This window comes from Podarcis filfolensis (genome assembly GCF_964270895.1).
Source record: "Podarcis filfolensis genome assembly, chromosome: 4".
Taxonomy (NCBI): domain Eukaryota; kingdom Metazoa; phylum Chordata; class Lepidosauria; order Squamata; family Lacertidae; genus Podarcis; species Podarcis filfolensis.
The window spans coordinates 40,905,984-40,930,292 of record NC_139607.1 but is presented as its reverse complement, the minus strand read 5'-3'; the positions used below and the strand labels follow the sequence as shown (position 1 = coordinate 40,930,292).

Sequence of the window (24,309 nt, the reverse complement as noted above, 5' to 3'; positions counted from 1 at the left end):
CGTTTTTGTTGGTGTCTCGAGAATTTTTCTGAATGGCAAACTAAATTAGACTCTAACAGTGACATCCAAGAATTAATGATTACAGATTCATATGCCTAAAAGCATGTGAAAGATGCCAGCAGATGTCAAAATTTTAGGCGTTTTTCTGTTGTGTTTCTGCTGCTCATCCTGAAGCATCTGTAGGCCAGGCTGTAGTGTCACCGCGCAGCAGATAACTTGCAATGTGGCGTGAAAAATACATGACAATGTAATTGGAAGATAACAAATACATAATCTTGAAACCTTTTACTTGAAATGATTATGTACCGCGAGAAAAAAAAGTCAAGCTTGGCAGGCAGGAAATGCATTGGGTGTGTAAGACTATAAATCAAGAGGCAAAGGGTGTTGTTTTATTCATAGAATGAAATTGCTGGAATGGTCCCAAAGGACAATTGAGCCCAACCCCACTGCCTAAAGGCAGCGCTGAGCCAGTTGTATATGCATCAGAAAAGAGAGCTGTGACATGCTCCCACTGAGCACAAGCAATTCAGTATCCCTTCTCCCAAAAGACATTATGAAGACAGAGCCATGTGTATAGCCTGTCACTACAGTGGAAAAGAAATGGTTTCCCCTGCTTCTCTTGGACTCCCACATCTATTGGAGTTGGTGATAAAGAAGGAGGGAGATTAGGAAGAATATGATGGGCCGGGCAAACCCCCATTTCAGGAATTAGTAGCAAGGCTGACCTACATATTATTAGCAAATCTAATTACCTAAAAAACATAACAGAAGGCTGTATGTTTAGGCACGATTCCTTTGGAGGCAGAGTCATGAAAACCTTAGTTTGAACTCTAGTTAGATTTTTGGAAAAAAGCATTTTAGCATTTTTTTTCCCCTTGGAAAAATTAGCAACTTTTCCAGACCTATTTCTCTGTAGGGATTGATTCCAAAGCTTCTCAATTAGTTAGATTATAAGTACATTTGCATGTTACCAAAACCTTAATAGGTTCAACCATTTCAAAAACACTGATCCTTCCACAGTTCCTAAAATAAATTTATGTACTATGAACAAATAAGCAGGTATTACTTGTCTATATTATTTTAGCAACCATGAATGACCTGTGCTAAATATTGGATAAGAAAAAATACTCACTGCCTATATCTGGGGCTTTGCAACACTGAATACAATGACATGGGAGAATTCATGAGAACCAATTTAAAGAATGGGAACTTCATAAGGCTTCTTTTGGTATGTAAAATAAGATCATAAAACAGTTGCCTTCCCCCCACATACGTGTATTAATTTCTGTAAAAGAGATGAAATATTTAGCTGTTTGATGATTTCCAAATTCTCAGAAGGAAGGTTACCATTTTAATGTATACTTTTTTCCGTTGTTTGAGACAGGAGCAGATTAAAGCCCCATCGATTAAAACTGCCTCACATTAATGAACCAACCAAAACTTTGGCTTGATTGATCTACCCCTTAAATTTACACCCCTGCTTCAAATACAGTGGGGAAATTGAAATGTTCATGGATAACTACTTAGGACTAAAAAAATTAAAATACTAATTAAATTGATTTATCATGCCCTTCCAATAAGTGTTTTCATCATATATATTTTCAACTGTGTTTGACTCATTTTGGTATCTATGCAAATTTTCTTTGCTGGAAGCAAAACCAGCTCTTCAAATATACAGCTTATAGAGACAAGGTCTAGTTTCCAAGGAGACCTACTAGCATAGTGCAGAAGTAATAGAATTAAATTACTTACATATTTTGAACAGTTTTCTTAAAACACATTTTGATTTGGTTTGAATATTTCAGTATGCATGGGGAAATGATTACTATTGTAGGATAAAATGTAACATTTTACAGGATTGCTAAATATATAACATTTTAAGATTAGAATATTTAATATGATTTACATTATATTAATTTTTTAAAAATGTGATTTGAATGAATGTTATGAGATCCAATTATTTGTTAATAGCAATAAAGAAAACATTAGACCAAATCTGAACAAACATATTCGTTTCCACAACAGGGAGTAAAGGAGAGGTAGTCTTGGAACACACCAAACTGATTTGAAAATATTCCACAACATTTATGTACTGCTTATATCTTTTTTCTATAAATATTGCTCCCTAAACAAGCCTGCTGCATAAACCTGAGAGGAAGAATGGCTTTATGGCAGATGATGATGCAAAGTCAAGTCCTCTCTGCTGTCGAGAGTCACAATTGTGCGGATGCATCTGGTAGCCAGCCCTCAATGAACAGATCTTTATCTCCAGATTCCTGAGGCCCTTAAGAGACCCCACATCAGGGCTTGCAATGAAATCACCCTCACCCACCCACTGTCCTCTCTGGCTAATGCCCTGCTGACAGCTCTAAAAGGTAAAGGTAAAGGGGACCCCTGACCATTAGGTCCAGTCATGCCTGACTCGGGGCTTGCGGCGCTCATCTCGCTTTATTGGCCGAGGGAGCCGGCAGACAGCTTCCTTGTCATGTGGCCAGCATGACTAAGCCGTTTCTGGCGAACCAGAGCAGTGCACGGAAACGCCGTTTACCTTCCCGCCAGAGCAGTACCTATTTATCTACTTGCACTGCGTGCTTTCGAACTGCTAGGTTGACAGGAGCAGGGACTGAGCAACCGGAGCTCACCCCGTCACAGGGATTCGAACCACAGACCTTCTGATCGGCAAGTCCTCGGCTCTGTGATTTTAACCCACAGTGCCACCTGCGTCCCGCTGACAGCTCTCACAATCAGCAAAAGCACCACTGATCTGCAGGCTTGGTAAAATTTCTTTCCGGTTCTGTCAACAGGCAGCCAGCCAAATTGCACAACGAAGTTTGGCATTAGCCTACATAAGCAGCACATGAACATAAAGAAGGGATGGACTGAACTGCTATTTATGTCCCGCTTTAGCCTTAATGGTACTCCATGATAGGTCTGTTCCATCCCATTTTAATGCTGAAAGAGCACATAAAAAGTCGGCATTTATCTTGTAAGCATTCTGTGCATGTTTTTCTATGTAAAATAAGTAGTTTCTAATCTACACACTTCTCAGTGCTTTCCACTGAATTCATCTGTAATACAGGATGAGACTTTTAAAAGAGGCCCCGTGGAACATGTGTGCTCTGTATCCACGGGGCCTCTTTTAAAAGACTCACCCTGTATTTGTACACATCTTTTTTCATAAAGATGATGATGATGATGATCATGATGATGATGATGATGATGATGATGATTATTAATGTTGTGTTCCAGTCCACAAGCTGGTTCAGAAGTGTCAGGCCCGTCAGCTTTGAAAAGCAGACCAAACTAATTCCTCTTTCTTTTTTTTTTTTAAATAGATTTTATTGGTTTTCATCAAATTATACATTTCATCTCGAATATAACAAATCATAACTGTTTTGGACTTCCTTCAGCGTCTCTGACAATCATCCATATTTTTACCTTTGATACACATTCCCTTTTCACGTATTGCCAATGTTCCTCCTTATTCCTGATATTTCTAATAAACAATACTTATTTGTTTTTTACAGTGCCTCTTGGAAACCTGCTAGTGTTGTGTTAATACCACATATATTTTTCAGATAATCCACAAATTTTTCCCAGTCCTCAATAAATTTTTGATCTTTACTATATCTAATTTTCCCAGTTAGTTTATCCAGTTCTGCATAGTCTGTCAGTTTTAGTCTCCATTCTTCTACTGTCGGTATCTCTTCTTGTTTCCACTTCTGGGCCAACACAATTCTGGCTGCCGTTACTGCGTATTGGAAAAGCTTGCAGTCCTTCCTTCTTATGTCCTTTCCTACTATCCCTAAAAGAAAAGCTTCAGGTTTCTTCACAAAAGTATATCTTAACATTTTTTTCAACTCATTATATATCAATTCCCAAAAGCTTCTCACTTTCTTACATTCCCACCATTGATGAAAGAACGTCCCTTCTTTTTCTTTGCATTTCCAACATTTGTTATCAACCTTATACATCTTTGCTAATTTTACAGGTGTCATATACCATCTATAAAACATTTTCATCACATTCTCTTTCAGTAACGTACAAGCCGTAAATCTTATGTTCTCTTTCCACAATTTTTCCCATTCTTCGAATTGAATGTTGTGCCCTACATCCCTTGCCCACTGTATCATTACTGATTTAACCTCTTCATCTTTAGTATACCACTCCAACAATATCTTATACATTTTTGACAGAATTTTATACTCATTATTTATTATGTCTTTTTGGAAAATTGATTCTTTTTCAACATATCCTTTATCCTTCAAGTCTTTTTTAAATGTTTCATTTACTTGGAAATAGTGCAGCCAATCATTCATATACTCTTTAACTTGTTCATATGGCTTCAATTTCCATTTTCCTCCTTCACTGGTTACCAATTCGCCATATGTACCCCATTTTTCTCTCGTATTAATCTTCTTAACACTCAGTACCTCTAGCGGGGATAACCAATGTGGTGTTTTTGGTTCTAATATATTTTTGTATCTTTCCCAGACCTCTATTAGTGGACCTCTGAAAATATGGTTTCCAAATCCTTTGTGAACCCTTTTTTTATCACACCATAGATACGCGTGCCACCCAAATCTGTTGTCGAAACCCTCAAGATCTAATAGCTCATTGTTTTCTAACTTTATCCATTCCTTTATCCAGCATATACATGCTGCTTCATAGTACAGTCTCATATCTGGCAGGGCGAAGCCTCCTCTTTCTTTTGCATCCGTCAGTAACTTAAATTTTATTCTCGGCTTTTTCCCCTGCCAGATATACCTTGAGATCACTTTTTGCCATTCTCTGAAGGTTCCTGTACCCTTTAATATGGGTATAGTCTGAAATAAAAACAGCATTTTCGGTAGCACCGTCATCTTTATCGTAGATATTCTTCCCCAGAATGATAATTTCAATCTGGCCCACACCTCCAGATCTTTCTTAATTCCTTTCCAAACCGGGATATAATTATTTTGATACAAATCAATATTCTTAGATGATAACCAAATTCCCAAATATTTGACCTTTTTCACCACCTCTATCTCAGTTCGTTGCTGCAACAAATCAATCATACTTTGTTCCATATTTTTTACAATAATTTTGGTCTTTCTCTTATTCAATCTGAATCCTGCCACCCTTCCAAATTGTTCCATTTCGTCTAATACCTCCTTCACACTTTCTAATGGTTCTTCCATAGTCAGTACCAAATCATCGGCAAAGGCTTTAACTTTGTACTCGTTTTGACCTACTGTTACCCCTTTTATTTGCTTATTTTGTCTAATTGCATTTAGGAAGACTTCCAGAACCGTTATAAATAACAGTGGTGATAGTGGGCAACCTTGTCTTGTTCCTTTAGATATTTGAATATCTTCTGTAATAACATTGTTCACAATCAATTTTGCTCTCTGCTCCGTATAGATTGCCTTTATACCATTATAAAACTCTTGTCCCACTTCCATATATTCTAAGTTTTTCAACATAAATTCCCAAATCACGTTATCAAAGGCCTTTTCTGCATCTACGAACATTAAAATTGCTTGTTTGTCGCTCCTATCAGACAGATATTCTATGACATTAATTATATTTCTTACATTATCTCTCATTTGTCTGCCTGGTAGGAAGCCTGCTTGATCTTTATGTATGAGTTTTATCAATATCTTTTTCAATCTCTTCGCAAGAATTCCTGCAAAGATCTTATAGTCTGTATTTAATAATGAAATAGGCCTGTAGTTTTTGACTTGAGTTAAATCCGAATCTTGTTTCGGAATTAATGTAATAAACGCTTCTTTCCACGTTTCTGGAATGTCTCTTTCTTTTAGGATGTTGTTCAAAACTTCAGTCAACGGGGTCACCAACACATCTTTCATTTCTTTATAATAACTCGATGTAAACCCATCCGGACCCGGGGCTTTCCCTCTCTTCAACTCCTTTATCACTTCCTTTACTTCTTCTTTTCCTATTGGGGCATTCAGCTGGTCTTTTTGGTCTGTCGGGATCTTCTGCACCATTTTCTCTTTTAAGTATCTTTCTATTTTCTTCTTATTATTCCTTTCTTTATTTTTATATAACTGTTTATAGAATTCCAAGAAACCACTCCTTATTTCTTTCGGATCAACTGTCTCCTCTCCATTTATCTTGATTTTATTGATTGTACTCTGTTCCTTTCTCTTTTTCAGTTGCCACGCAAGCCATTTTCCTGATTTGTTTGCAAACTCAAAGTTTTTTTGTCTTAACCTTTTAATGTTCCATTCGACTTCTTTATTTATTATCATTGCAAATTGAGTTTGTAGTGTCCTTATTTCCTGCTTTATTTTCAAATTATTAGGTTTTTTGATCAATTTTTGCTCATTTTCCATGATCTGTCTTAAAATCTCTTTTGTCCTTTTTTCTTTATTGTTTTTCCTCAGTGAGTTTTGCTGAATAAAAAATCCTCTCATTACTGCCTTACTTGCGTCCCATACAATACTCATTTTCGTACCTTTATCGATATTGTCCATAAAATATTCCGAGAGTTTCTTTTGTGATTTTTCCACCAACTTCTGATCGTCCCATAGATTGTCGTTCAATCTCCACCTGAAAGTTCTTTCTTCAAAACCTTTTAACTCCAATTCTATAGGGTTATGATCCGAAATAACTTTGGCCTGAATTTCAATTTTTTGGATTCTTGGAGTCAAATCGCTCGAAACCCAAATTTGATCTATTCTTGATAATGACTGATTCGGTTCTGAATAATATGTAAATTGTTTCTCCAATGGGTGTTTAAGTCTCCAAATGTCAATCAGATTACAGTTTTTCGTCATTGTAAAAAATGTCTTAGGCAATTTCCCTTCGTTGTTCTTTACTTCTCTTTGCCTGTCCATTTCCAATGATACCACACCATTCATATCTCCCATTATTATAATTTTTTGGTCCACATACTCAGATAGTTTTTCTTCCAATGATCTATAAAAATCAGTCTTGTTTCCATTTGGTGCGTAGATCCCGACAATTATCAACTTTTCGCCTTGCCAATTGATTTGAACAGCTATGATTCTTCCTTCTTCATCTTTAAACAATTGATGAGATTCAATTTTATTTTTAATGTAGAGGACCACTCCCCTTTTTTTGTCTTTACCAGAGGAAATAAATTCATTCCCTAATCTTTTGTTAATCAAAATTTTCCTGTGTCTTTTTGCCACATGAGTTTCTTGTAGACATATGATGTCTAAATTTTTCTTTTTCAAATATTGTTCAATTTTATTGCGTTTCTTCTTATCATTTATCCCATTAATGTTCCAATTCCAAAATTTTAGCGCCATTCTTCCTTCAAATTAAATAAATTTAAATTATTTTCTTACAATCTATCTACTTCTTCTTCTTCCTCTTCAGCCTCTTCCTCTTCCGATCTTTCCCCATTCTGTTCCTCTTCTTCTCCCAACGGTCTTACTCCTCCTTCCGCTCCCTTAACCTCTTCCTCTCCCGTGTGTAATTCTTTATATCTTCTCATGAATTTCCCTATTTCTTCAGGGCTTGTCAGTCTTCTTTTCACACCTTTATAAAAGAACGAGACTCCTTCCGGAAACTCCCATCTAAAGTCAATCTTGTTCTTCTTAAGGATCTGCACAAGTGGTTTGTACGCTTCTCTTCGTTTCAATAGTCTAACTGGTATATCTTTAAAGATGATTATGTAGTTCCTGTCTATGTAGAGCCTTTTCTCTCTGTTTCTTTGTAAAATCAGATTTCTCATCTCTCTGTCTTTGAATGTTATCAAACAGTCTCCCGGGAATTTCTTTGTTTTGGTTGTCCTTATTTTCATTCTAAATGCATTTTGTACTGTTTTTGCAACTTCTTCCTCTGGTAGATCCAACCACTGTGCAATTTCCTTTATTAATTTCTCTCTTATATTTTCATTCTGCGCTTCTGGAACTTGCCTCAGTCTCAAATTTACCTCCCTCTGTCTCAATTCATTCATAGCAATGGAATCCTTTATTTCCTCTTGTGCTTTGTTTAAATCCACCATCTCGTTCTTCATCTTTTCCTCCTCCCGCTTCATTTCTTTCATTTCTTGCTTTGTCCTCTTTAACCCCTCGTCCACTCTTTTCGAAACCTCTTTGATCTGACCTTTCAATTCATTAACTGTCTCATCAATTTTTTTATCCATTTTCCCAATTTTATTGTCCACCTGTTCTAATTTTGTCTCCAAGTTCTTCTCACTTTGTTTTATTTCTGCAAACATTTTCAATATTTCCGTTCTAAACTCTGTTTCCTGTTTTGAAGCTCTCCTATCTGTTGGTGTGCCCCCCTCCGCCCCTTTTTTTGGCACATGTGACATCTTCTCCAGTCCCAATTCCAAATACCCAATATTATCTATACAAGCCAATTAACAAAATACATAAGAGCACCCGAATACAATTTCCGAATAACCAAATGTCCACAATGTTAGTCCAAAATTTTGGGGCAATATTAGGAGATTAATCTAAGACCAGCTTTCTAATTGGAGACGCTTCCACAACGAATGTAGAGTTGAAAATGTCCGATTCAATAACTTTATCTTCTTGCCCCCATTCGGGCTAATCCTTAACAGACCAAAGAGAAAGTTTTGTTATAATCCAGCTTGAGGACCCACTTGTAATCCAAAAAAAAAATAAAAGAAAAAAATAATAATGCGGGAAGTAATACAAAAACTTGATTTAAAGTCCCAAGATATATTCCAATTTTGTAATCCAATTGTCCCTATGGGACTCCAGTAACCATCCCTTGAAAATAGGGGGATTCAAAACAATTCCAGGGGGAGGAAATCTCACAGAAAGCAGTTATTTCTCCTATAGCCTCCACAGCGGAAGATTCCCAAAGAAAAACAAGTTGCACTGCCACAGACCGTCCACTGGGGGAGTCAGACCTACTTCTTTTCGAAATTGTACTTCAAAATCCCTTTCCTCTTTTTAATTTCTCTTTCATCCCTAATGCTAAGGCTGAACTCACCAATATCAGGTCTCTGTTGATTCTCAATGGGCGGATCACAGAGGGACAATCCTTGCTGTTCACTTCTATCTCCTCTCCCCCCCGCAGCTCTCTCTCCTCCCCCCCTTCTTTGTTGTGGGTAGAAATGGGTCTTTGCACCAAAATGCATCAAATTTGTTTTTGTCAGCATTCTGGAACCCCGGCGGTGTGGATGTTGCTTGTACCACCCTCAAATATTTACTACAGGGCCATATAAAAAGGACAGGTTAATACTCGTATTTCTCACACCTTTTTGAATACCTGACCTGGCTAATAATATTAAGCCAGTGATTTTTATACCTGGACTTTTGTGTCACTTCTTCCATGGCTTGCTTTTGCTGGCACAGCTCAAAGGGTTGGGTTAATCATCAAATAACAAAGCAGTATAAAAAATACCCCTTTTGTATGGTAGGGTTACCTTTTGATTGTAGCAATTGTTCTGCTGCCATCAAAAGTAATAATAAGAATTTAACATGAGGAGTGCAATTGAGAGTTCTTCCTGGTGAGTGTTTTCTTCAGAATGGTTAGCGGTATAAACTGACATGCTGAGCTGACCTGTGCCGCTGCGTCAGTAACTGTTGTTAGCTTTTATTCAGAGAGCTCTTTCAGAAATGTCATAGGTTAGGTGGCAATTAGAGCCCCACATGCGTGTGACCTACACACTTCTAGCTGAAGAGGAACTTGCTCTATAATTCAACGAAAAATAATTTTGTTCACTAAGAGAATACCTAATTTGAATAGGAGGTTAAATAAAATAGAAGGTTAAATAAAAAGTTCATGTGTACTTGCAAGTGGCGTAGAGAAGCAGGCTATTTCGCATAATTGAATGGATGCTTTCATAAAACCTAGTAGTTAAAATGACATTTGTTTCTTTTACAAAAGTCAGTAACTTTTTTAGAGTTGAAAATATTGGGCAAGGAGGCAGTAGAGTATAGCTTTCTTAGTGAAATTAAGATAACCACAGCCCTCTTCAGAAATTCCAAAAAGGGAAAGTAGACACATGAAAATGAGTGTAGAATGTACTGTAGAGATGAGTGTGTCAGCTCTGCCTGCACTCTGTCACCTTCCAAATCATAGAAGGCAACAGTCTTCAGCTTGGAACCATTTGTAGGTTTTTGCTCCACATTGCATTTAGTCACATTCTGTAAGTTGGAGGGAGATGGCACTATGGTCGCTTAGAGCAACCTCCCCTTCCACCTGCTGAAGTTGTGGTGGACCTTAGTTTCTCAAATTTCAGGTGCACCCTGTGGGACATCAAAATTTGGCCCCTCTCGCCTTCAATTCAACACGGTAGTTACAGCGTCGCCTGCAGAGTCCCTAAGGCTCCATGCCCAGTGCGACTGAACCAATCTCTCTTCCCTAAACCCACCTCCGCTGCAGTCTCCTCTGCTGTGGGCACACCCTGCTGCCATCACGCCACTGTCTTCTGCCACAGGCACACCCACTACCTTCTGTGGCAGAGCGTACCTTCAGCAAAAGTGGAGGAGGTGGGGCAGAGGGGAGGGGAGGATGCACCTATGTGGGAAACAAGGGTGGTGAGCAGCGTACTCCTTCACCCCAAATCTGCCTTAGACGACCTCCCCACCTTGCCTCATGGGAGGTCTAGCTGTGACTAGGACACTCCTCTCTCTAGCCCATCCTCACCTGTCTCCTTTTCCCTGAAGTTTGTGAAGCTCATACTCAGTAAACATACTGCATTTGTTGTTGCTGTAGTGCTCTAGGTTTCCTGTAATTTTCAGACGTGTGTTGAGAAAGGGCAGCATAGCTAACTACATTGTAGTGCAGTTGATAGTTCAAGCACAAATGTTATAATTAATAATGTTTTTAACTTTTTATGTAGGTGATCGAAATAGGCGGAGAAGATGTCAGGTGGCTTTCAGTTATATGCCTCAGAATGAAGATGAACTAGAGTTGAAAGTTGGAGATATCATAGAGGTGGTTGGAGAAGTAAGTAGCACTCATATGCTTAGAAAAGTACTCCATTGTTGGTTCAGTGGATGTATGTGTTCTTATTTTGTATTTTTATGTCGTGAACTGCTGTGATCTTCAGATGAAGGGCAGTATACAAATTTAAATAATAATAATATAGACAATCCAAGGAAGATTCAGTAACAGTGTCTGTAACAGTTTTCTTGTAACAGTGACAAGAACGTCAGCATACATGTAGGACGTTTTATGTGGCCTGTGGGATTCTTTGCTATCTAAGAGGGGAGTGGTTGGACAGAATATATTGTGCATAAAATCCCAAATAACTCTGTGATACCATAACCCTATGAAAAATATGTGATTGTGGTACTTAAAAAGCAGCAAACCATTTTAAATGTGTTCAGCTGAATAAAAAATAGCACTCATGATAAAATCAGTAGAAGTTAAACCAAGAAATCTTTGGCTCAGTACATGAATCCTCAATTTTTATTTTGTTCCTATGAAGGCAAGCATTACTTCAGTGCTTGATGTTGGAACAATACCCTATGCTAGATCGCTAATATCATGATGGATGTTTACTATGTATGCGTACGGGAGATAGGCTGTTTCATGAATAATGCATTTTCATTTGTAACCTTTTATTGGCTTAAATTAATAGCACCATTTCATACAATATGGCGCAAGACTGGCTCAATTTGGGATTGCTAAATTTCAGAGTCAGCGTTGTGTACAGTTTACAGTGCATTATAACCTCTATCCTTGTGTCTTGTCACACTTCACAGTTTGTTTACATGTCTTACCTATATTCATTTCTTATTCGTATTAATACAGCACCTTCAAAATGCACTGCGCTTTGAATAATAACAAGCAAAAAAAATCAACAACCTTAAAATTTGCGTGGGGGGAAAGATAGGGAGGGAGGGAGGGAGGTGCAGGTAACTGGAAGAATATGCTTTTGGTTCAGTTACAGTTACTTAGGCTTGGTTTCAGTAGGGAATCAGGACTTAAAGGGTTTTGAGGAGGATTAAAAAGAAAGATGTGGCATCACATAGGTTTACTTGGAAGGAGTTGCATGTGTAAGCAACAGTGGAGGAATCTTTGATGGGCTGACTGAGAGGGGTGGTTGTGAAACCAGGGGTTAGCAAACTTTTTCAGCAGGGGGCCGGTCCGCTGTCCCTCAGACCATGTGGGGGGGCGGACTATATTTTGAAAAAGAAATATGAACAAATTCCTATGCCCCAGAAGTAACCCAGAGATGCATTCTAAATAAAAGCATACATTCTACTCATGTAAAAACACCAGGCAGACCCCAGAAATAACCCAGAGATGCATTTTAAATAAAAGGACACATTCTACTCATGTAAAAACATGCTGATTCCTGGACCGTCCATGGGCCGGATTGAGAAGGCAATTGGGCTGGATCTGGCCCCCAGGCCTTAGCTTGCCTACCCCTGAACTAGACCAACTTTCGCCTTCAGCTTGGTGTACATTTCAGTTTGTGTGTGTGTGTGTGTAGGGCTCAGGCGATTTGTGGGTTCCAGGAGAAGACCTCAAGTACACGATGCACCCACAGGCATCATGTTGCTGAACTCTGATCTATTTTCACTTTCCCACCCCTTCCCCCATTGCTCAGTTTCTTACAAAAACAAACAAGTGATATTTCCAAAATCTAGTATTTCTTCAAAATAATTGCACTACAGAAGTATTCTTTGTTTATATATTTCTGTGTGTGTGTGTGTGTGTGTGTGTGTGTGTGTGTGTGTCTTCAGCTTTAGTCACCTACCTGTTTGGAAATTTTTGCAACAATGTAGTCTGTTTTGAATCAATAGGCTTATTAATTTTTTCAATTATTTTAAAAAATGATAATTACACAGCCATTTCCAAACTGAACTGACTTGTTTTCTTTTTAAACCTGTATCAAACTGAAAATACTCAGTAAAACAAAGTGTTGTAACATTTTCAGTAAGCTTTTTTAACTTAGTTTTGTACAGTCGCTTCCCAAATAATTGTGTTTTTTTTAATTTAAAAAACCATATTTTTTTTGCTAGAAAGAAGGGTTTGGGACCCATGTTAGAGACTAATCTTTTGCATACAGAAACTGTCCTCTTCTGTCACTTTTCTGTGGACGGACAATGTCTGATGGATGGAAATTATTAAAATGTCAAGAATATCCTTAGCTGATCTAAAGAATGAGTCATTCCTTGCTGTCACATTATAACCCAAGGGCATTTGGTATTTAGGGACTGTCATTTCCTAGCAGGAAGCTGCTGCTCCATGTGGAATAGTTTTGCATAGGAGGAACTAAATCATTTTATGTGACATATTTATTTTTAATGCTGTTAGGCTAGTAAATAATTCATTCAGGGCTTTCCAATAGAAATAACTTCTGTATTGTGTTGACATATTCCTTGTCTTCAATTCAGAGTACTCAAGTCTGGTAGCATCATTCATATAACAAAAATGATAACATCAAGAATTATTGTCCACAGTAGTATAAATGAAATAACATGGCCATTTTTTACTCTTTCTGTTGAAATATTGATTCAATTTCCATTTCAGCCCAGAAGCAGTTGAGCTCATTTGGAAATTAAACTAATCATAACAAATGCAAGAATTTTGTGGTGCGGTTACTATGGAATTAATTGCTAGTTGTTACCTTTTTATATAGTACTTCTAATTTGTGGTGTGCTTTATTGTGTTTGTCCCCTCACAACAACCCTGTGAGATAGGTCACTGTTGTCAGTTCAAGTATTATATATTATCAAAACCAATGAAAGATTTACTCAAATTATTCCAAATTGTCCTATGTAGATGTAAACTTGCAAATGTCAGTATGTATGTCTTCTTTCTTGGCTCAGGTGGAAGAGGGTTGGTGGGAAGGAGTTCTCAATGGGAAGACTGGCATGTTTCCTTCCAACTTCATAAAGGAGCTTTCTGATTCTGACGATACTGGAACTGTCCAACAGGAGCAGCTAATAAAACCAAGTAAGGATACAAATGTTAACTGACCCTTCTTTGTGTTAGCTTTGGTGACTGTTGTTTTTTTACTGCCATGGTGGTATTTCCAGGTATTCCTGCTTCTGAACATCTACTGCCATATTTTAATCTGGAGCGATCTAGCTGGGAGAAGTTGTTGTCAACTGTCCAAGGTGGTACAGATGCAATCCTTACTGCAGTTTTGTAATTGGGAGTGGGCTGCAAAATTGCATGCTCCTTTCCTTCCCTTCTTCACAGAGTACCCTGCCCTTCTCACTTATGATTTAGCATTATGCCTCTCCACTGGAACCTCCTAAATGCGAATTCAGAAAATTCATTTTTAAAGTGGAGAAGGAGGAAAATAAATGATCCTGTGGTTTGCTCCCAATCACTGGGCTTTGTGTTTGGGGAGTGTGACACTTGGCAGTGGGTCTGTGGGTCTGCTTTTCTTTTTGGAATTTTAAAACCTATTTCATCTATTCCCTAGATCAAAAATCAAACTTCCACTTTCTGTAAAGACTCCTATCTTTGGGGAATAATAAATACTGGTGCAAAATTGCCAAAAGACCTGTACAAATTATTTTAGCAAAATTAATTGTTTTGAACCTCAGCAGTGTTCCTCGGGGACTTGCACAGGGCTCCCCTCACATCTGTCTCTGGAAGAATACAGTAGAAGGCTCTTTTTGAGCCTCTTATTCTTAGTGGTCTGCTTATCTGTTGGCATCAATACAACTATAAATGCCAAGTGTGTTTGGGAAGTTTTATGCTATCTGCTGCCTCCCTCAGTTTGCTTCTTTATAAACAGAGCATATAATTAATTCATATGGTTTGCTGTATGTAATGCTGTTAAAATAATTTTAGGCATTTTATATTGCACTTGAATTTTCTTGCAGCTCTAAGGATTTGTGTGCTTGCAGACCACTTCTGTCATAAATTACAATATCGAATGACGTGTGTGTGTGTGTGGTGCTTCCCTAGTAACATGCTTTTCAGCCTCTTCCCTAGTAACATGCCTTTCAACATCTTAGGCGTTACCATTTATCAGTTTTGTTCAGAAGAGAAGTATAGTGCTCTTTTTTGAGGGGAGGGGTTATGGTTTTATCCTATTTTTAACAGAATAGATATAAATCATCTTATATCAATGCCTAGATTGTCTTCTAAGTATCACTGCTGATGTACAATATTTGCCCTATGGCTCATAATTTTGATTATCCTTTGTGGTGGTACAAGAGAAATACAATAAACCTGGATTTTTAAAGTATCACATTGATATAAAATGCAATTGGCTCGAGCCCTCAGAAGGACTGACTTAGGTGAAAAAAACAAAACAAAATAAATGCACTTGGGTTTTTTTGTCCCTCCTCCTTCAGTGTAACAACTAAGAACAGCATGCCATGTCCTGGCATCATAATATTGTGACTTATGACCTCACTCTGTAATTTATGACATCGGGATATGGGTAAGTTGTTGTAGGTGATACAAGTAGGGGAAAGGAGGGGCCATGAATGTGGCTGCTGCTTTCATCAGCAGGTCTTACGTACATCTAGTCCCAGCCTAAGGTAGCAACTTCCATGTTATCTTTAATACAGCTCAGATAGATAAATGGGCCTTGCTTACTTCCTTGTCTGTTAAGGATGTGCTATACTGTCTCCATACCTGACTGTACAGCACAATGGATCCCTAGTTGGTTCGTTGTCAGTGGCAGATTCTGTGTGCCTGACATAGACTGACTCTCAACTTCTCCCCTTAGTTCCCAGTCACATGGTTGTTGTTTTTAATCATCCAGGAACTTAATGCTCTTAACATTTCAGATATTCAGAGCACCTCTGAATATTGTAATGTTTACAACAATCCTGCAATTTAAGTCAGTATTGTTGTCCCTCATATTGAATAAGGGAGGACTGAAATCAAGAGTGGCTTGCCTACTACTACATAGTGAGTTCATGTCAGAGTCATGATTCGAACTAGGGATTCCCTGATTCGTAGCATCGTCTCCTAGCCACTCTGCCGCACCAACTCTGCACTTCTCCTGAACTTCAGTAAGTGAAAGGTCATGTTTGTGCAGCTAGAAGATCTAAAGGCAGATGACTCATAATAATAATAATAATAAATAATAATTTTATTTATACCCTGCCCTATCCAGCCAAGGCCGGGCTCAGGGCGGCTAACAACCAATAATAAAAACAAGTTGAATGACTACAACTTAAAAACAAGATTGAAATGCAACATTAAAACATTAAGATGCAGCCTCTTCACAGGAGGAGAAAGGAAAAAGAAAGAGGGGGAGGAAATCAAACTGATTCTAAGCCAAAGGCCAGGTGGAACAACTCTGTCTTACAGGCCCTGCGGAAAGAAATCAGATCCTGCAGGGCCCTGGTCTCATGAGACAGAGTGTTCCACCAGGCCGGAGCCAGTGTTGAAAAATCCCTGGCTCTGTTTGAGGCTAATCTAACTTCCTTAGGGCCTGGAGACTTCTAGGGTGTTGCTATTTATGGACCTTAAGGTCCTCCGTGGGGCATACTGGAACTGGCGGCCCTACAGGTATGAGGGTCCTAGGCCGAATCCACACAGCACCTGCACCGCTCATTCTGCACTCTTGGCATTTAGAAGGCCATCACGGAGGGTAGATAGAGGAACCCAGAAAAGGTGGAAAGAGAAAGCATTCAAGAGGGGACCCCCACAAAAAATTCAGGCCACCTTAGCCTTTGAAGCAGAATGTAAATATCCATGTATAATAAACAAGCTCCTGATTTTCAACAAATAATTTGACTTGGTTTGATGCAGTATATGATTAATTATCTTTTTTCTTTCATTTTCTTCTTGTATACTGTTAATACAATAATTGCTCTTTTTCCATTTTTAAAATTTGCTGTAATTTGCCTTATTATATTTCAGTATTGTAAAGTGAAAAACATAATAAGCATTTCAATTATTAGCCCATGTTTGCAATTTTCAACAAGGTTCTGCAGCACTGCACTCTGTTAATAGTATAAGCTTGTTCGGTGGTTAAAGAAACATTATTCTAGTGAATGACTGGAGTTAATTTGGTTTAAATTGTTTGTTATGGTAGAATAAAAAATGAACACCTTTTTTTCCAGAAGTCCCAGTATTTTGTGTCATTTCCAGGGAAGAAGTATGTATGCTCCAGTCTATGCTTTCCTTTCTATTCACAATTCTACAGTTATCATTTTGCCTTGATTTGCTATAACAGATGTCGCACCGTAATGTCCATTTTATAATACAATCATTAGCAAACTTTTGTGCTCTTCCTGTTTGAAATGCATACAGTGAAAGTGTAGACTACCAAAAGCCTTTTCTTTTACTATTTAAAGTTCCATTGAAAAGCAAAAATAAAAAACAACTCCTCTCCTTTCTTTTGCCATTATTCGATTCTCCTATTCTCCCTCCCTTTTGTCCCCCCCTTTTTTTGGCTTTCCTTTTCTTTCATTCTGCTGTCAGGAAAGTCTGCCTTTCAAGGGACAATTCTGTATAAAGTGGCACCAGCAAAGATTGACAGCTACAGACGCTATAACAGTGAGTTAATTAAAAGAAAATAGGAAATGCTAAGCTAAGGCTGCTCCTTGATTGTGTACAAATTCATCTGCTAAAGAATAATGTCCATCCATTGCACTCAGTCTTGGCTGTTCTGTGAGCTGAAGTTGGTCTGGTTTGCTTCCCGTTGCACAGCACATACATTCTCAGAATGTATACCAATATTTCTTTTCAGCATGCATGTGTGTGTACATGTATGTACAGTGTTGGGATACACCTAAAGCGGCATGGAACTTTCCTAGGTACTTAATTTCAATTTCTATCTTGTATAGCTGCTGATAGAAGCACATATCTTCAAAGGAGCAGTAGGTCAGTGGTAGAGCTTTGCACTCAGAACATCCTAGGATTCAATTTCCTGTGTCCTCAGTTGAAAGGATCTTAGGCTTCAGGGCTGGGAAAAACCTCTGGTTGAAACTATGAGCAACCATTGCCCAAGTTAGGTTGATCTTTGTTTTGACTCTCTGTAGGGGAGTGTTCAAATAAAAAGACAAGCCATTTTTATGCATTGAAGAACCAGGATGGGTGAACCTGAAATACTGCTCAAGTTGATTTCTGACAATTGCCTGTCATCCAGTTGTTGTAAATTCGACAGAAGTACTTCCTGCCTCATTTCCTAACAATGGGCAGCTGTGGAACCCATCCTTATTCACAATATGACTATTTGACCAAGTTAAATTCAACTGATTTTATAGGTTATTCCTCAGAATGGATCTCAGAATGACAAGGAGTTGGGTGTGAGAACTTCAGTTTATACTACATAGCTGCAAACGGTGGGAGTGGGGAAGGGATACTTGTGACTTGAAACAAAAATGTGGGAGTAGTAGTGTGTTGCTCTTTCTTTGCTAGGGCTGGGCGATATCTGGTTTTCAGCATTGCTATATATCACCAGCTAAACATTGCGGTATACCAATTTATCACAATGTCTAGAAAAGGATGGAGCTATGTAGAGGCATTGGCTGGCTTCATGGTTTTTCCCACATTGTGATATTTGCATAGCACACGCACACCATGATTTGTGATATATTGCCAGGTCAAAAATTAGGAAACCAAAAACAGAATATGGGCTTTAAACTGTTTTTGGACGATATATTGCGCAGCCGTATTGCTTACTGCTTTGCTCCTGTAATCCCCTCCTCCAGACACTTTTTCAAGTATGTATTTGTCATGTCAGGAAAGTGGCTGGTGCAGGGAACTACAGGAGAAAAGCAGTGGGAAGAAGCAAGGTGAAGGACCCCTTCCCTCCCATCGCTGTACTGCAGCCATTTGACAGATTGGTCTCTGCGAAATGCGTAGTTCCAGCATTAGTCTGGCCTCTTGGTATTCTGCTTTTTATGCTGTCTCAGATTTCAGGTAAACATTGCCCTGAACACATGCTACGTTCTCTTTCCATTGAAGCTAATTGAATATCAAAAAGCTTTTCCCACTGTTAGACTGTAACTGCTGTGAAGTAAGCAATAGACATCTGTAAGTGCACAGAAAAATTAAAGCAAGTAAATAATGTAGAGGACAGGAATAGGAAATGAAATCTTACAATAATCCTTAGTTAACAAAGATGGCAAAAGCATCCATGTTGATAGACTTACAGCCATGCTGAGGGCTCCAGCATTCATTTTGCACTGCTTAATGCATGTTGTTCCATGATGCAGGGGACTGCTCATTCCTCTTTATTCTGCATGATTTGTTGCCAGTGCCTAAGAAGTTAAGGTTTGTTTGTCTTAAATGAGAATTGGTGTGCTATATATACCATATATACTAGAAAGGAATTGGCAAAAAACTTGGACAATAAAATTGCATTTGCTGAAAAAAATATGCCTGAAAAAAATACATGTTGTTGGCATCGGTCTGTCTCGGGAGACAATGGAGGAGGGCTCCTTCATGGTAAAGTCAAAGTTGGAGAGTCAAGTTGGAAAGCTACAGCATCTGTTTTGGAGAGACATGTTTTATTGCAGGTGGGGCAGATGAAGGTGTCCTGTTTTGCTGCCACAGCTGCACCACATCATTTCTTCTCTGTGTACATTAATATTATTAGGAAATGTTTTTTGCATTCCACCAGGTTTCTGTTACACTTGCTATATCTGTACCTCTCCAGCTATCTCTACCTTTCTACTGGGCCCTGATTGTAGAACACATAGCGTTTCTGAGAAAGCTACCTTGGAAGTCCTGGCTTTAATCCTGTATCTAGCAACTTAAATTTGGCTTCCAGGCCTGCACAACTACTTTCCCCCAGGGGGCAGACTTTGATAATTTGATGCCCCCCACAAAATATTTCTTACTGTCACAATAATTCCTTCCGGTACAGTTGCTTTTATGGATCTTCTCAGGAGGTACTCGTATAAATATAGTGTTGTTTTTGTGGTTGTTGTTAAGTGCCCCTCGGCTTGGCACTCTGTGCATAGGAACCACCCACACCACCCTAATTCTGACGCTGCAGTCCCCCATATAATTTGTACCAACTCACACATCCCCAGCACTATCTACACAGCCTATCTAGATTATACGTCACATATTTTAACACTAGGCAGGTAATTTACTGCAGGTAAGCACACCCATCCCACACCCAGCTGCTTGTGTACATCAGGCTTCCTCAGCCTCGGCCTTCCAGATGTTTTTGGCCTACAACTCCCATGATCCCTAGCTAGCAGGACCAGTGGTCAGGGATGATGGGATTTATAGTCTCAAAACATCCAGAGGGCTGAGGAAGCCTGGTGTACATAATAATCAAATTTCCCATGACTGGGAGTCCTCTGCTCCCCAGAAGGGTATCCTCAGCAGGACACAGTACCTGTTCACTCTCCAAGGAATTGATCCCTTCAGGTGCATCATTTCCTTGTTTTTCAGAGTGATGCCTTTCTTACCTGAAAAGTTGTCACACTGAGACTGATGCATTTCTGTCACATCTCTGAAGGTCTTGCCCACCAATCAGTATCTTTTTCTCAGCTTCTGTACCCTAGATCACCTTAGGGGAACAAATTTAATTCCTGGGTTCCAGGAGGTCATTGCACCAAGCACACACACCCCAACTGCTGCCTAACAGGAAGATAGTTGTACACCTGTCACTCTACAATACCCTAGCTTTCTGTCTGCATATCTCATATTTATTGGCTTTCTTTACTTGGGAGCTTGTGATATATTAGAGATGGGGGATTGAGTTGAATAATGTGCTTGTTACACTTTGTCATCGAGGCCCTGAGACACTTTGTCAGCAAAGGTAGATAATGTTGGTTTGAACATGTAGACTAATCCTTTCTCTCTCACAGCAAGTAAGTTGCTTACACTTTTGTTGCTCTTTTTTTCACTCATTCCTTGTGTGTTCCTTATCTTGAAGATAAAACTTTAGGGAAGAGAAAATAGGTAGTGATGGAGCAAATAGCTTGCATGCAAATGTTCCCAGGTTTAGTCTCTGAAATTACCTGTTAAAAGGATCAGGTAGCAGGTGATGCCATAGATTCGTCTTTGAGATCTTGTAGAACTATCAGTTAGAGAAGATAGCACTGGATTCATGGTCTGCATAAAACATAAATATGCAGTAAAGAGGAAAGAAGTAAAATTCGCTGTTTCTTTTCTCACGTTTCCCTTCTCCCTCTAGGAGTAATACCGCAAGACAATGCCTATTTGTATCTTAGCTTTATAACTTTTCCTCCTTGGCTGCTAGGATCAGATTAGACAGAAATAGTTGTCTGGCTCAGATGTTTGCCTTTCATAAGTCATAAGTCATAAGTCATGATTAACCACAGTTCTGACTCCAGATGACGTGGAAAACTGTGCTTCAACATAATAAATGTGGAAGATTCTAAATTCCCAGCTATGAAGGAGGACACTCGCTTTCTCCCATTCTTCTTGTTCCAAGAAACTGGTTTAACATATTGTGCTAACATGGCTAGAGTGTGACACAGGTAAACCAGTGTTGTCTAAGTTAGCCAGTACAAATACTGAATATTTGTTAGTGACAAGCAACCTTTAGGAGCAAAATGGAATGATCAGATACATCTTGAGTTTGCTTGCACAGAGGAAAAGTTGGCATGCAACCATAGCAATAAAATATCCATTCTCTCTGAAGATACTGAGTGCTTTGAAGGAGAAACAAGTTTACCCTCTAATATAAACAGAATAGCCTTTCTCAATGAGGATAGTAGAGTGAAACAGGTTGTCTGTCTTGATTTATTTTATTCCTGCACAGGGGTGTGGATATGTGCCTTTGAAACAAGATTGTCTCAGCTAGAGAGGAATGTAATTAAATGTTTTGGCAACGATCAGGTTACACAGAGTATTTGATTGCATATTTGATTAAGTACTATTTAGCTTTCTTTTTCTTCCTTAAATAATATATCATTTTGATTGCGTAACTGGCTTGATGTGAGTCATACACTTAAAAGGTCACATATATATGGATTGACTACAAGTATCATCTGAATAAGATTGGTATGGTAAGAACCTCGGCATTCAATTAATTTTCTCATCTCCCCTCTCCCCCTCAATTTTCATTACACAAGTGTTCTGAATTAATTTCTTGGATCTTCTTCTGGATCCAGTAGCAGCAGTAAGTACAAGCAGTATGAAGTCAGGTAATCCTGATGATGCTCAGTGTGAAAAAACTTCACCTGTGTACACCCATTTGTTCTAGCCAGGTGGCCCTGAGACTCTGCATCAGATGGTTCTTAGAGCTGACATGGCCACCAAAGGCTGGGGGCTTTTGTTGTGGTCATACCTTAGTTATAGAGTGCCCTGTTCAAGCATATTCACCTTGTGTCAGCCATACTACCCTTTAGGCAGCAGATGAAAACTGCCCTATTCTCCCCAGCTTTTGATAGGATATATAATGATGTGGTTGTAACCTGTTTACAGTTGCTGGTGTGTGTACGTGTATGTATCATACCACTGTGTGATAAAATAACAGTGTTGTGTACAATGTTAAAACATGAAGCACCATTTAAAAAAATAAAAATAAAGATTGTCATTAAGGTGACCGACTAATCAAAAATAAAAATTAAATAGCTTCAAAATCCTGTCAGCATGATTTTGAAACCTCTTTTGAAAGTCAAAAGCAAGGGTGTCTGATGATTTGCTGCTTGATTCATGTGCCATAGCATGGGACCGACAACACTATTCTGGACTTCTAGTTGAGGCAACTTGGGCATGTGTAACATTAGAGACAAGCTGTGCTGTTTTACATTCCTCTAACTTTGTGTCTAGCAGGGACGTGGGTGGCACTGTGGTCTAAACCACAGAGCCTAGGGCTTGCCAATCAGAAGGTTGGCGGTTCGAATCCCTGTGACGGGGTGAGCTCCCATTGTTCGGTCCCAGCTCCTGCCCACCTATCAGTTCAAAAGCACGTCAAAGTGCAAGCAGATAAATAGGTACCACTCTGGTGGGAAGGTAAATGGCGTTTCCGTGCGCTGCTCTGGTTCGCCAGAAGCGGCTTAATCATACTGGCCACATGACCCGGAAGCTGTCTGTGGACAAAACGCTGGCTTCCTTGGCCTATAGAACGAGATGAGCACACAACCCCAGAGTCGTCCACAACAGGACCTAATGGTCAGAGGTACATTTACCTTTACCTTTAACTTTGTGTCTTACAGTGCAATCCTAACCACGTCTACTCAGAAGTAAGTCCTGTTGAATTCAGTGGGGCTTACTCCCAGGAAAGTGGGGTTAGGATTGCAACCTAAGGCATCTTGAAGACCACTGTTGGAAAAGCAGGTAAGAAATACTGCTCATTTGCCAAAGCCCTCTCCCCGCTTTATCCAAAGGAGGAGAGGAGCTCATTTCGTTTTGCTTTTTTTACCAATTCAGTAAACCCACCTTATCACACACACTTGCTTCATCACCTAATTGCCTAACAGTTTCATCTGGCTTTACATAAATCATAATATTATGATGCCTTCCATATCAAGTTACAAAAGGAATTAATTGAGAACATTTTAAATGCAATCTTTTCTGGCTGCTAGATATATTTCACATCCTTGCATGAAGCTATCCTGGCAATGGCCAGAAGGGACAAGTTGCGCTCAGTAAATACATCACACACTGTTTTTAAATACCAGTTTAAGTGGCCAAGAAGCCATGAAACTGAACCAACACTGCTAGGTTATGGAACCATTTAGATAAATTATGTAACTGCTGCATCAGACAGAATTTTGGAAGTCTCTTTTCAGGCATACAAATCTCATTGGACCTGTCATTGAAAAGCTGCAAATTATTCCAGCAGGGCTCCAATTTCAGCTATCAGAAATGCTGGTGGTATTCCAACTGGGCGTACCTAAGAACTTAATTTTGCACTTGGTCAAGATCAAAAACAGCAAAGAATCCTTGTATTTCAGCATTGCAGCAGATGTGGAAGTATAGTTTAAATTTGGATTTGTTTATTTTTAAATGGTGGATACCTGTTTATCCTCATATGTTCTCCATAATGCTAATAAGCAGTGCTTTATTTCTAAATAAATGTTTAGGGGTACTCACATTTTCCTACTCATATTGAAATACTGCCCCTCAATGAGGCCAAACTTAGATTCACAAAATGTTTAGGGGTATGCGTACCCCTGCATCCCGCCAGAAAAAGCACTGCTAATAACCTTAATAAACCAGATGCTGATTGTTCTACAGTCAGTTTTACTGCTACAATAAGATTTTTCTAATTCCTAATGTGGGAAATTAGAATCATAGAACTATAGAGTTGGAAGGCACCAGGAGGATCATCTAATCCAATCCTTCAGATGCAGGAATCTCAACTAAAGCATTCATGACAGATGGCCATCCAACCACTGCTTAAAAACCTCCAAGGATGGAAGCCCGTTCCACTGTATAGGCTTATCTGCTGTTGCATGAGTGTTGCTTTGCTTACCTTCACTTTTTGAAAATCTTAAGCCACAATTTTCGTTTTTGACTTTCCCTCTT

General features: G+C 38.9%; 1 protein-coding gene and 1 long non-coding RNA gene across 9 annotated transcripts in view; one reads left to right on the top strand and one right to left on the bottom strand.

Moving 5' to 3' along the window:
- Positions 1-24,309, top strand: part of SH3KBP1 (SH3 domain containing kinase binding protein 1) — a 147,278-nt gene that overhangs the window by 70,319 nt on the left and 52,650 nt on the right. For 4 of the 8 annotated variants that reach the window (XM_083612325.1, XM_083612320.1, XM_083612323.1 and 1 more), the window contains 3 exons: positions 10,805-10,911; positions 13,749-13,875; positions 17,326-17,400. In XM_083612325.1, coding sequence (XP_083468451.1) covers positions 10,849-10,911; positions 13,749-13,875; positions 17,326-17,400 — 265 coding nt within the window. In that variant the 5' untranslated portion in view covers positions 10,805-10,848. The remainder of the gene's footprint in view (positions 1-10,804; positions 10,912-13,748; positions 13,876-17,325; positions 17,401-24,309) is intronic. The other 4 variants (XM_083612322.1, XM_083612326.1, XM_083612324.1 and 1 more) reach the window with 1 other exon arrangement.
- Positions 14,962-24,307, bottom strand: LOC310762023. The gene is made up of 2 exons (XR_014547797.1): positions 18,426-24,307; positions 14,962-18,045 (listed from the first exon to the last, which is right to left on the bottom strand). It is a non-coding gene; the product is annotated as an uncharacterized lncRNA (long non-coding RNA).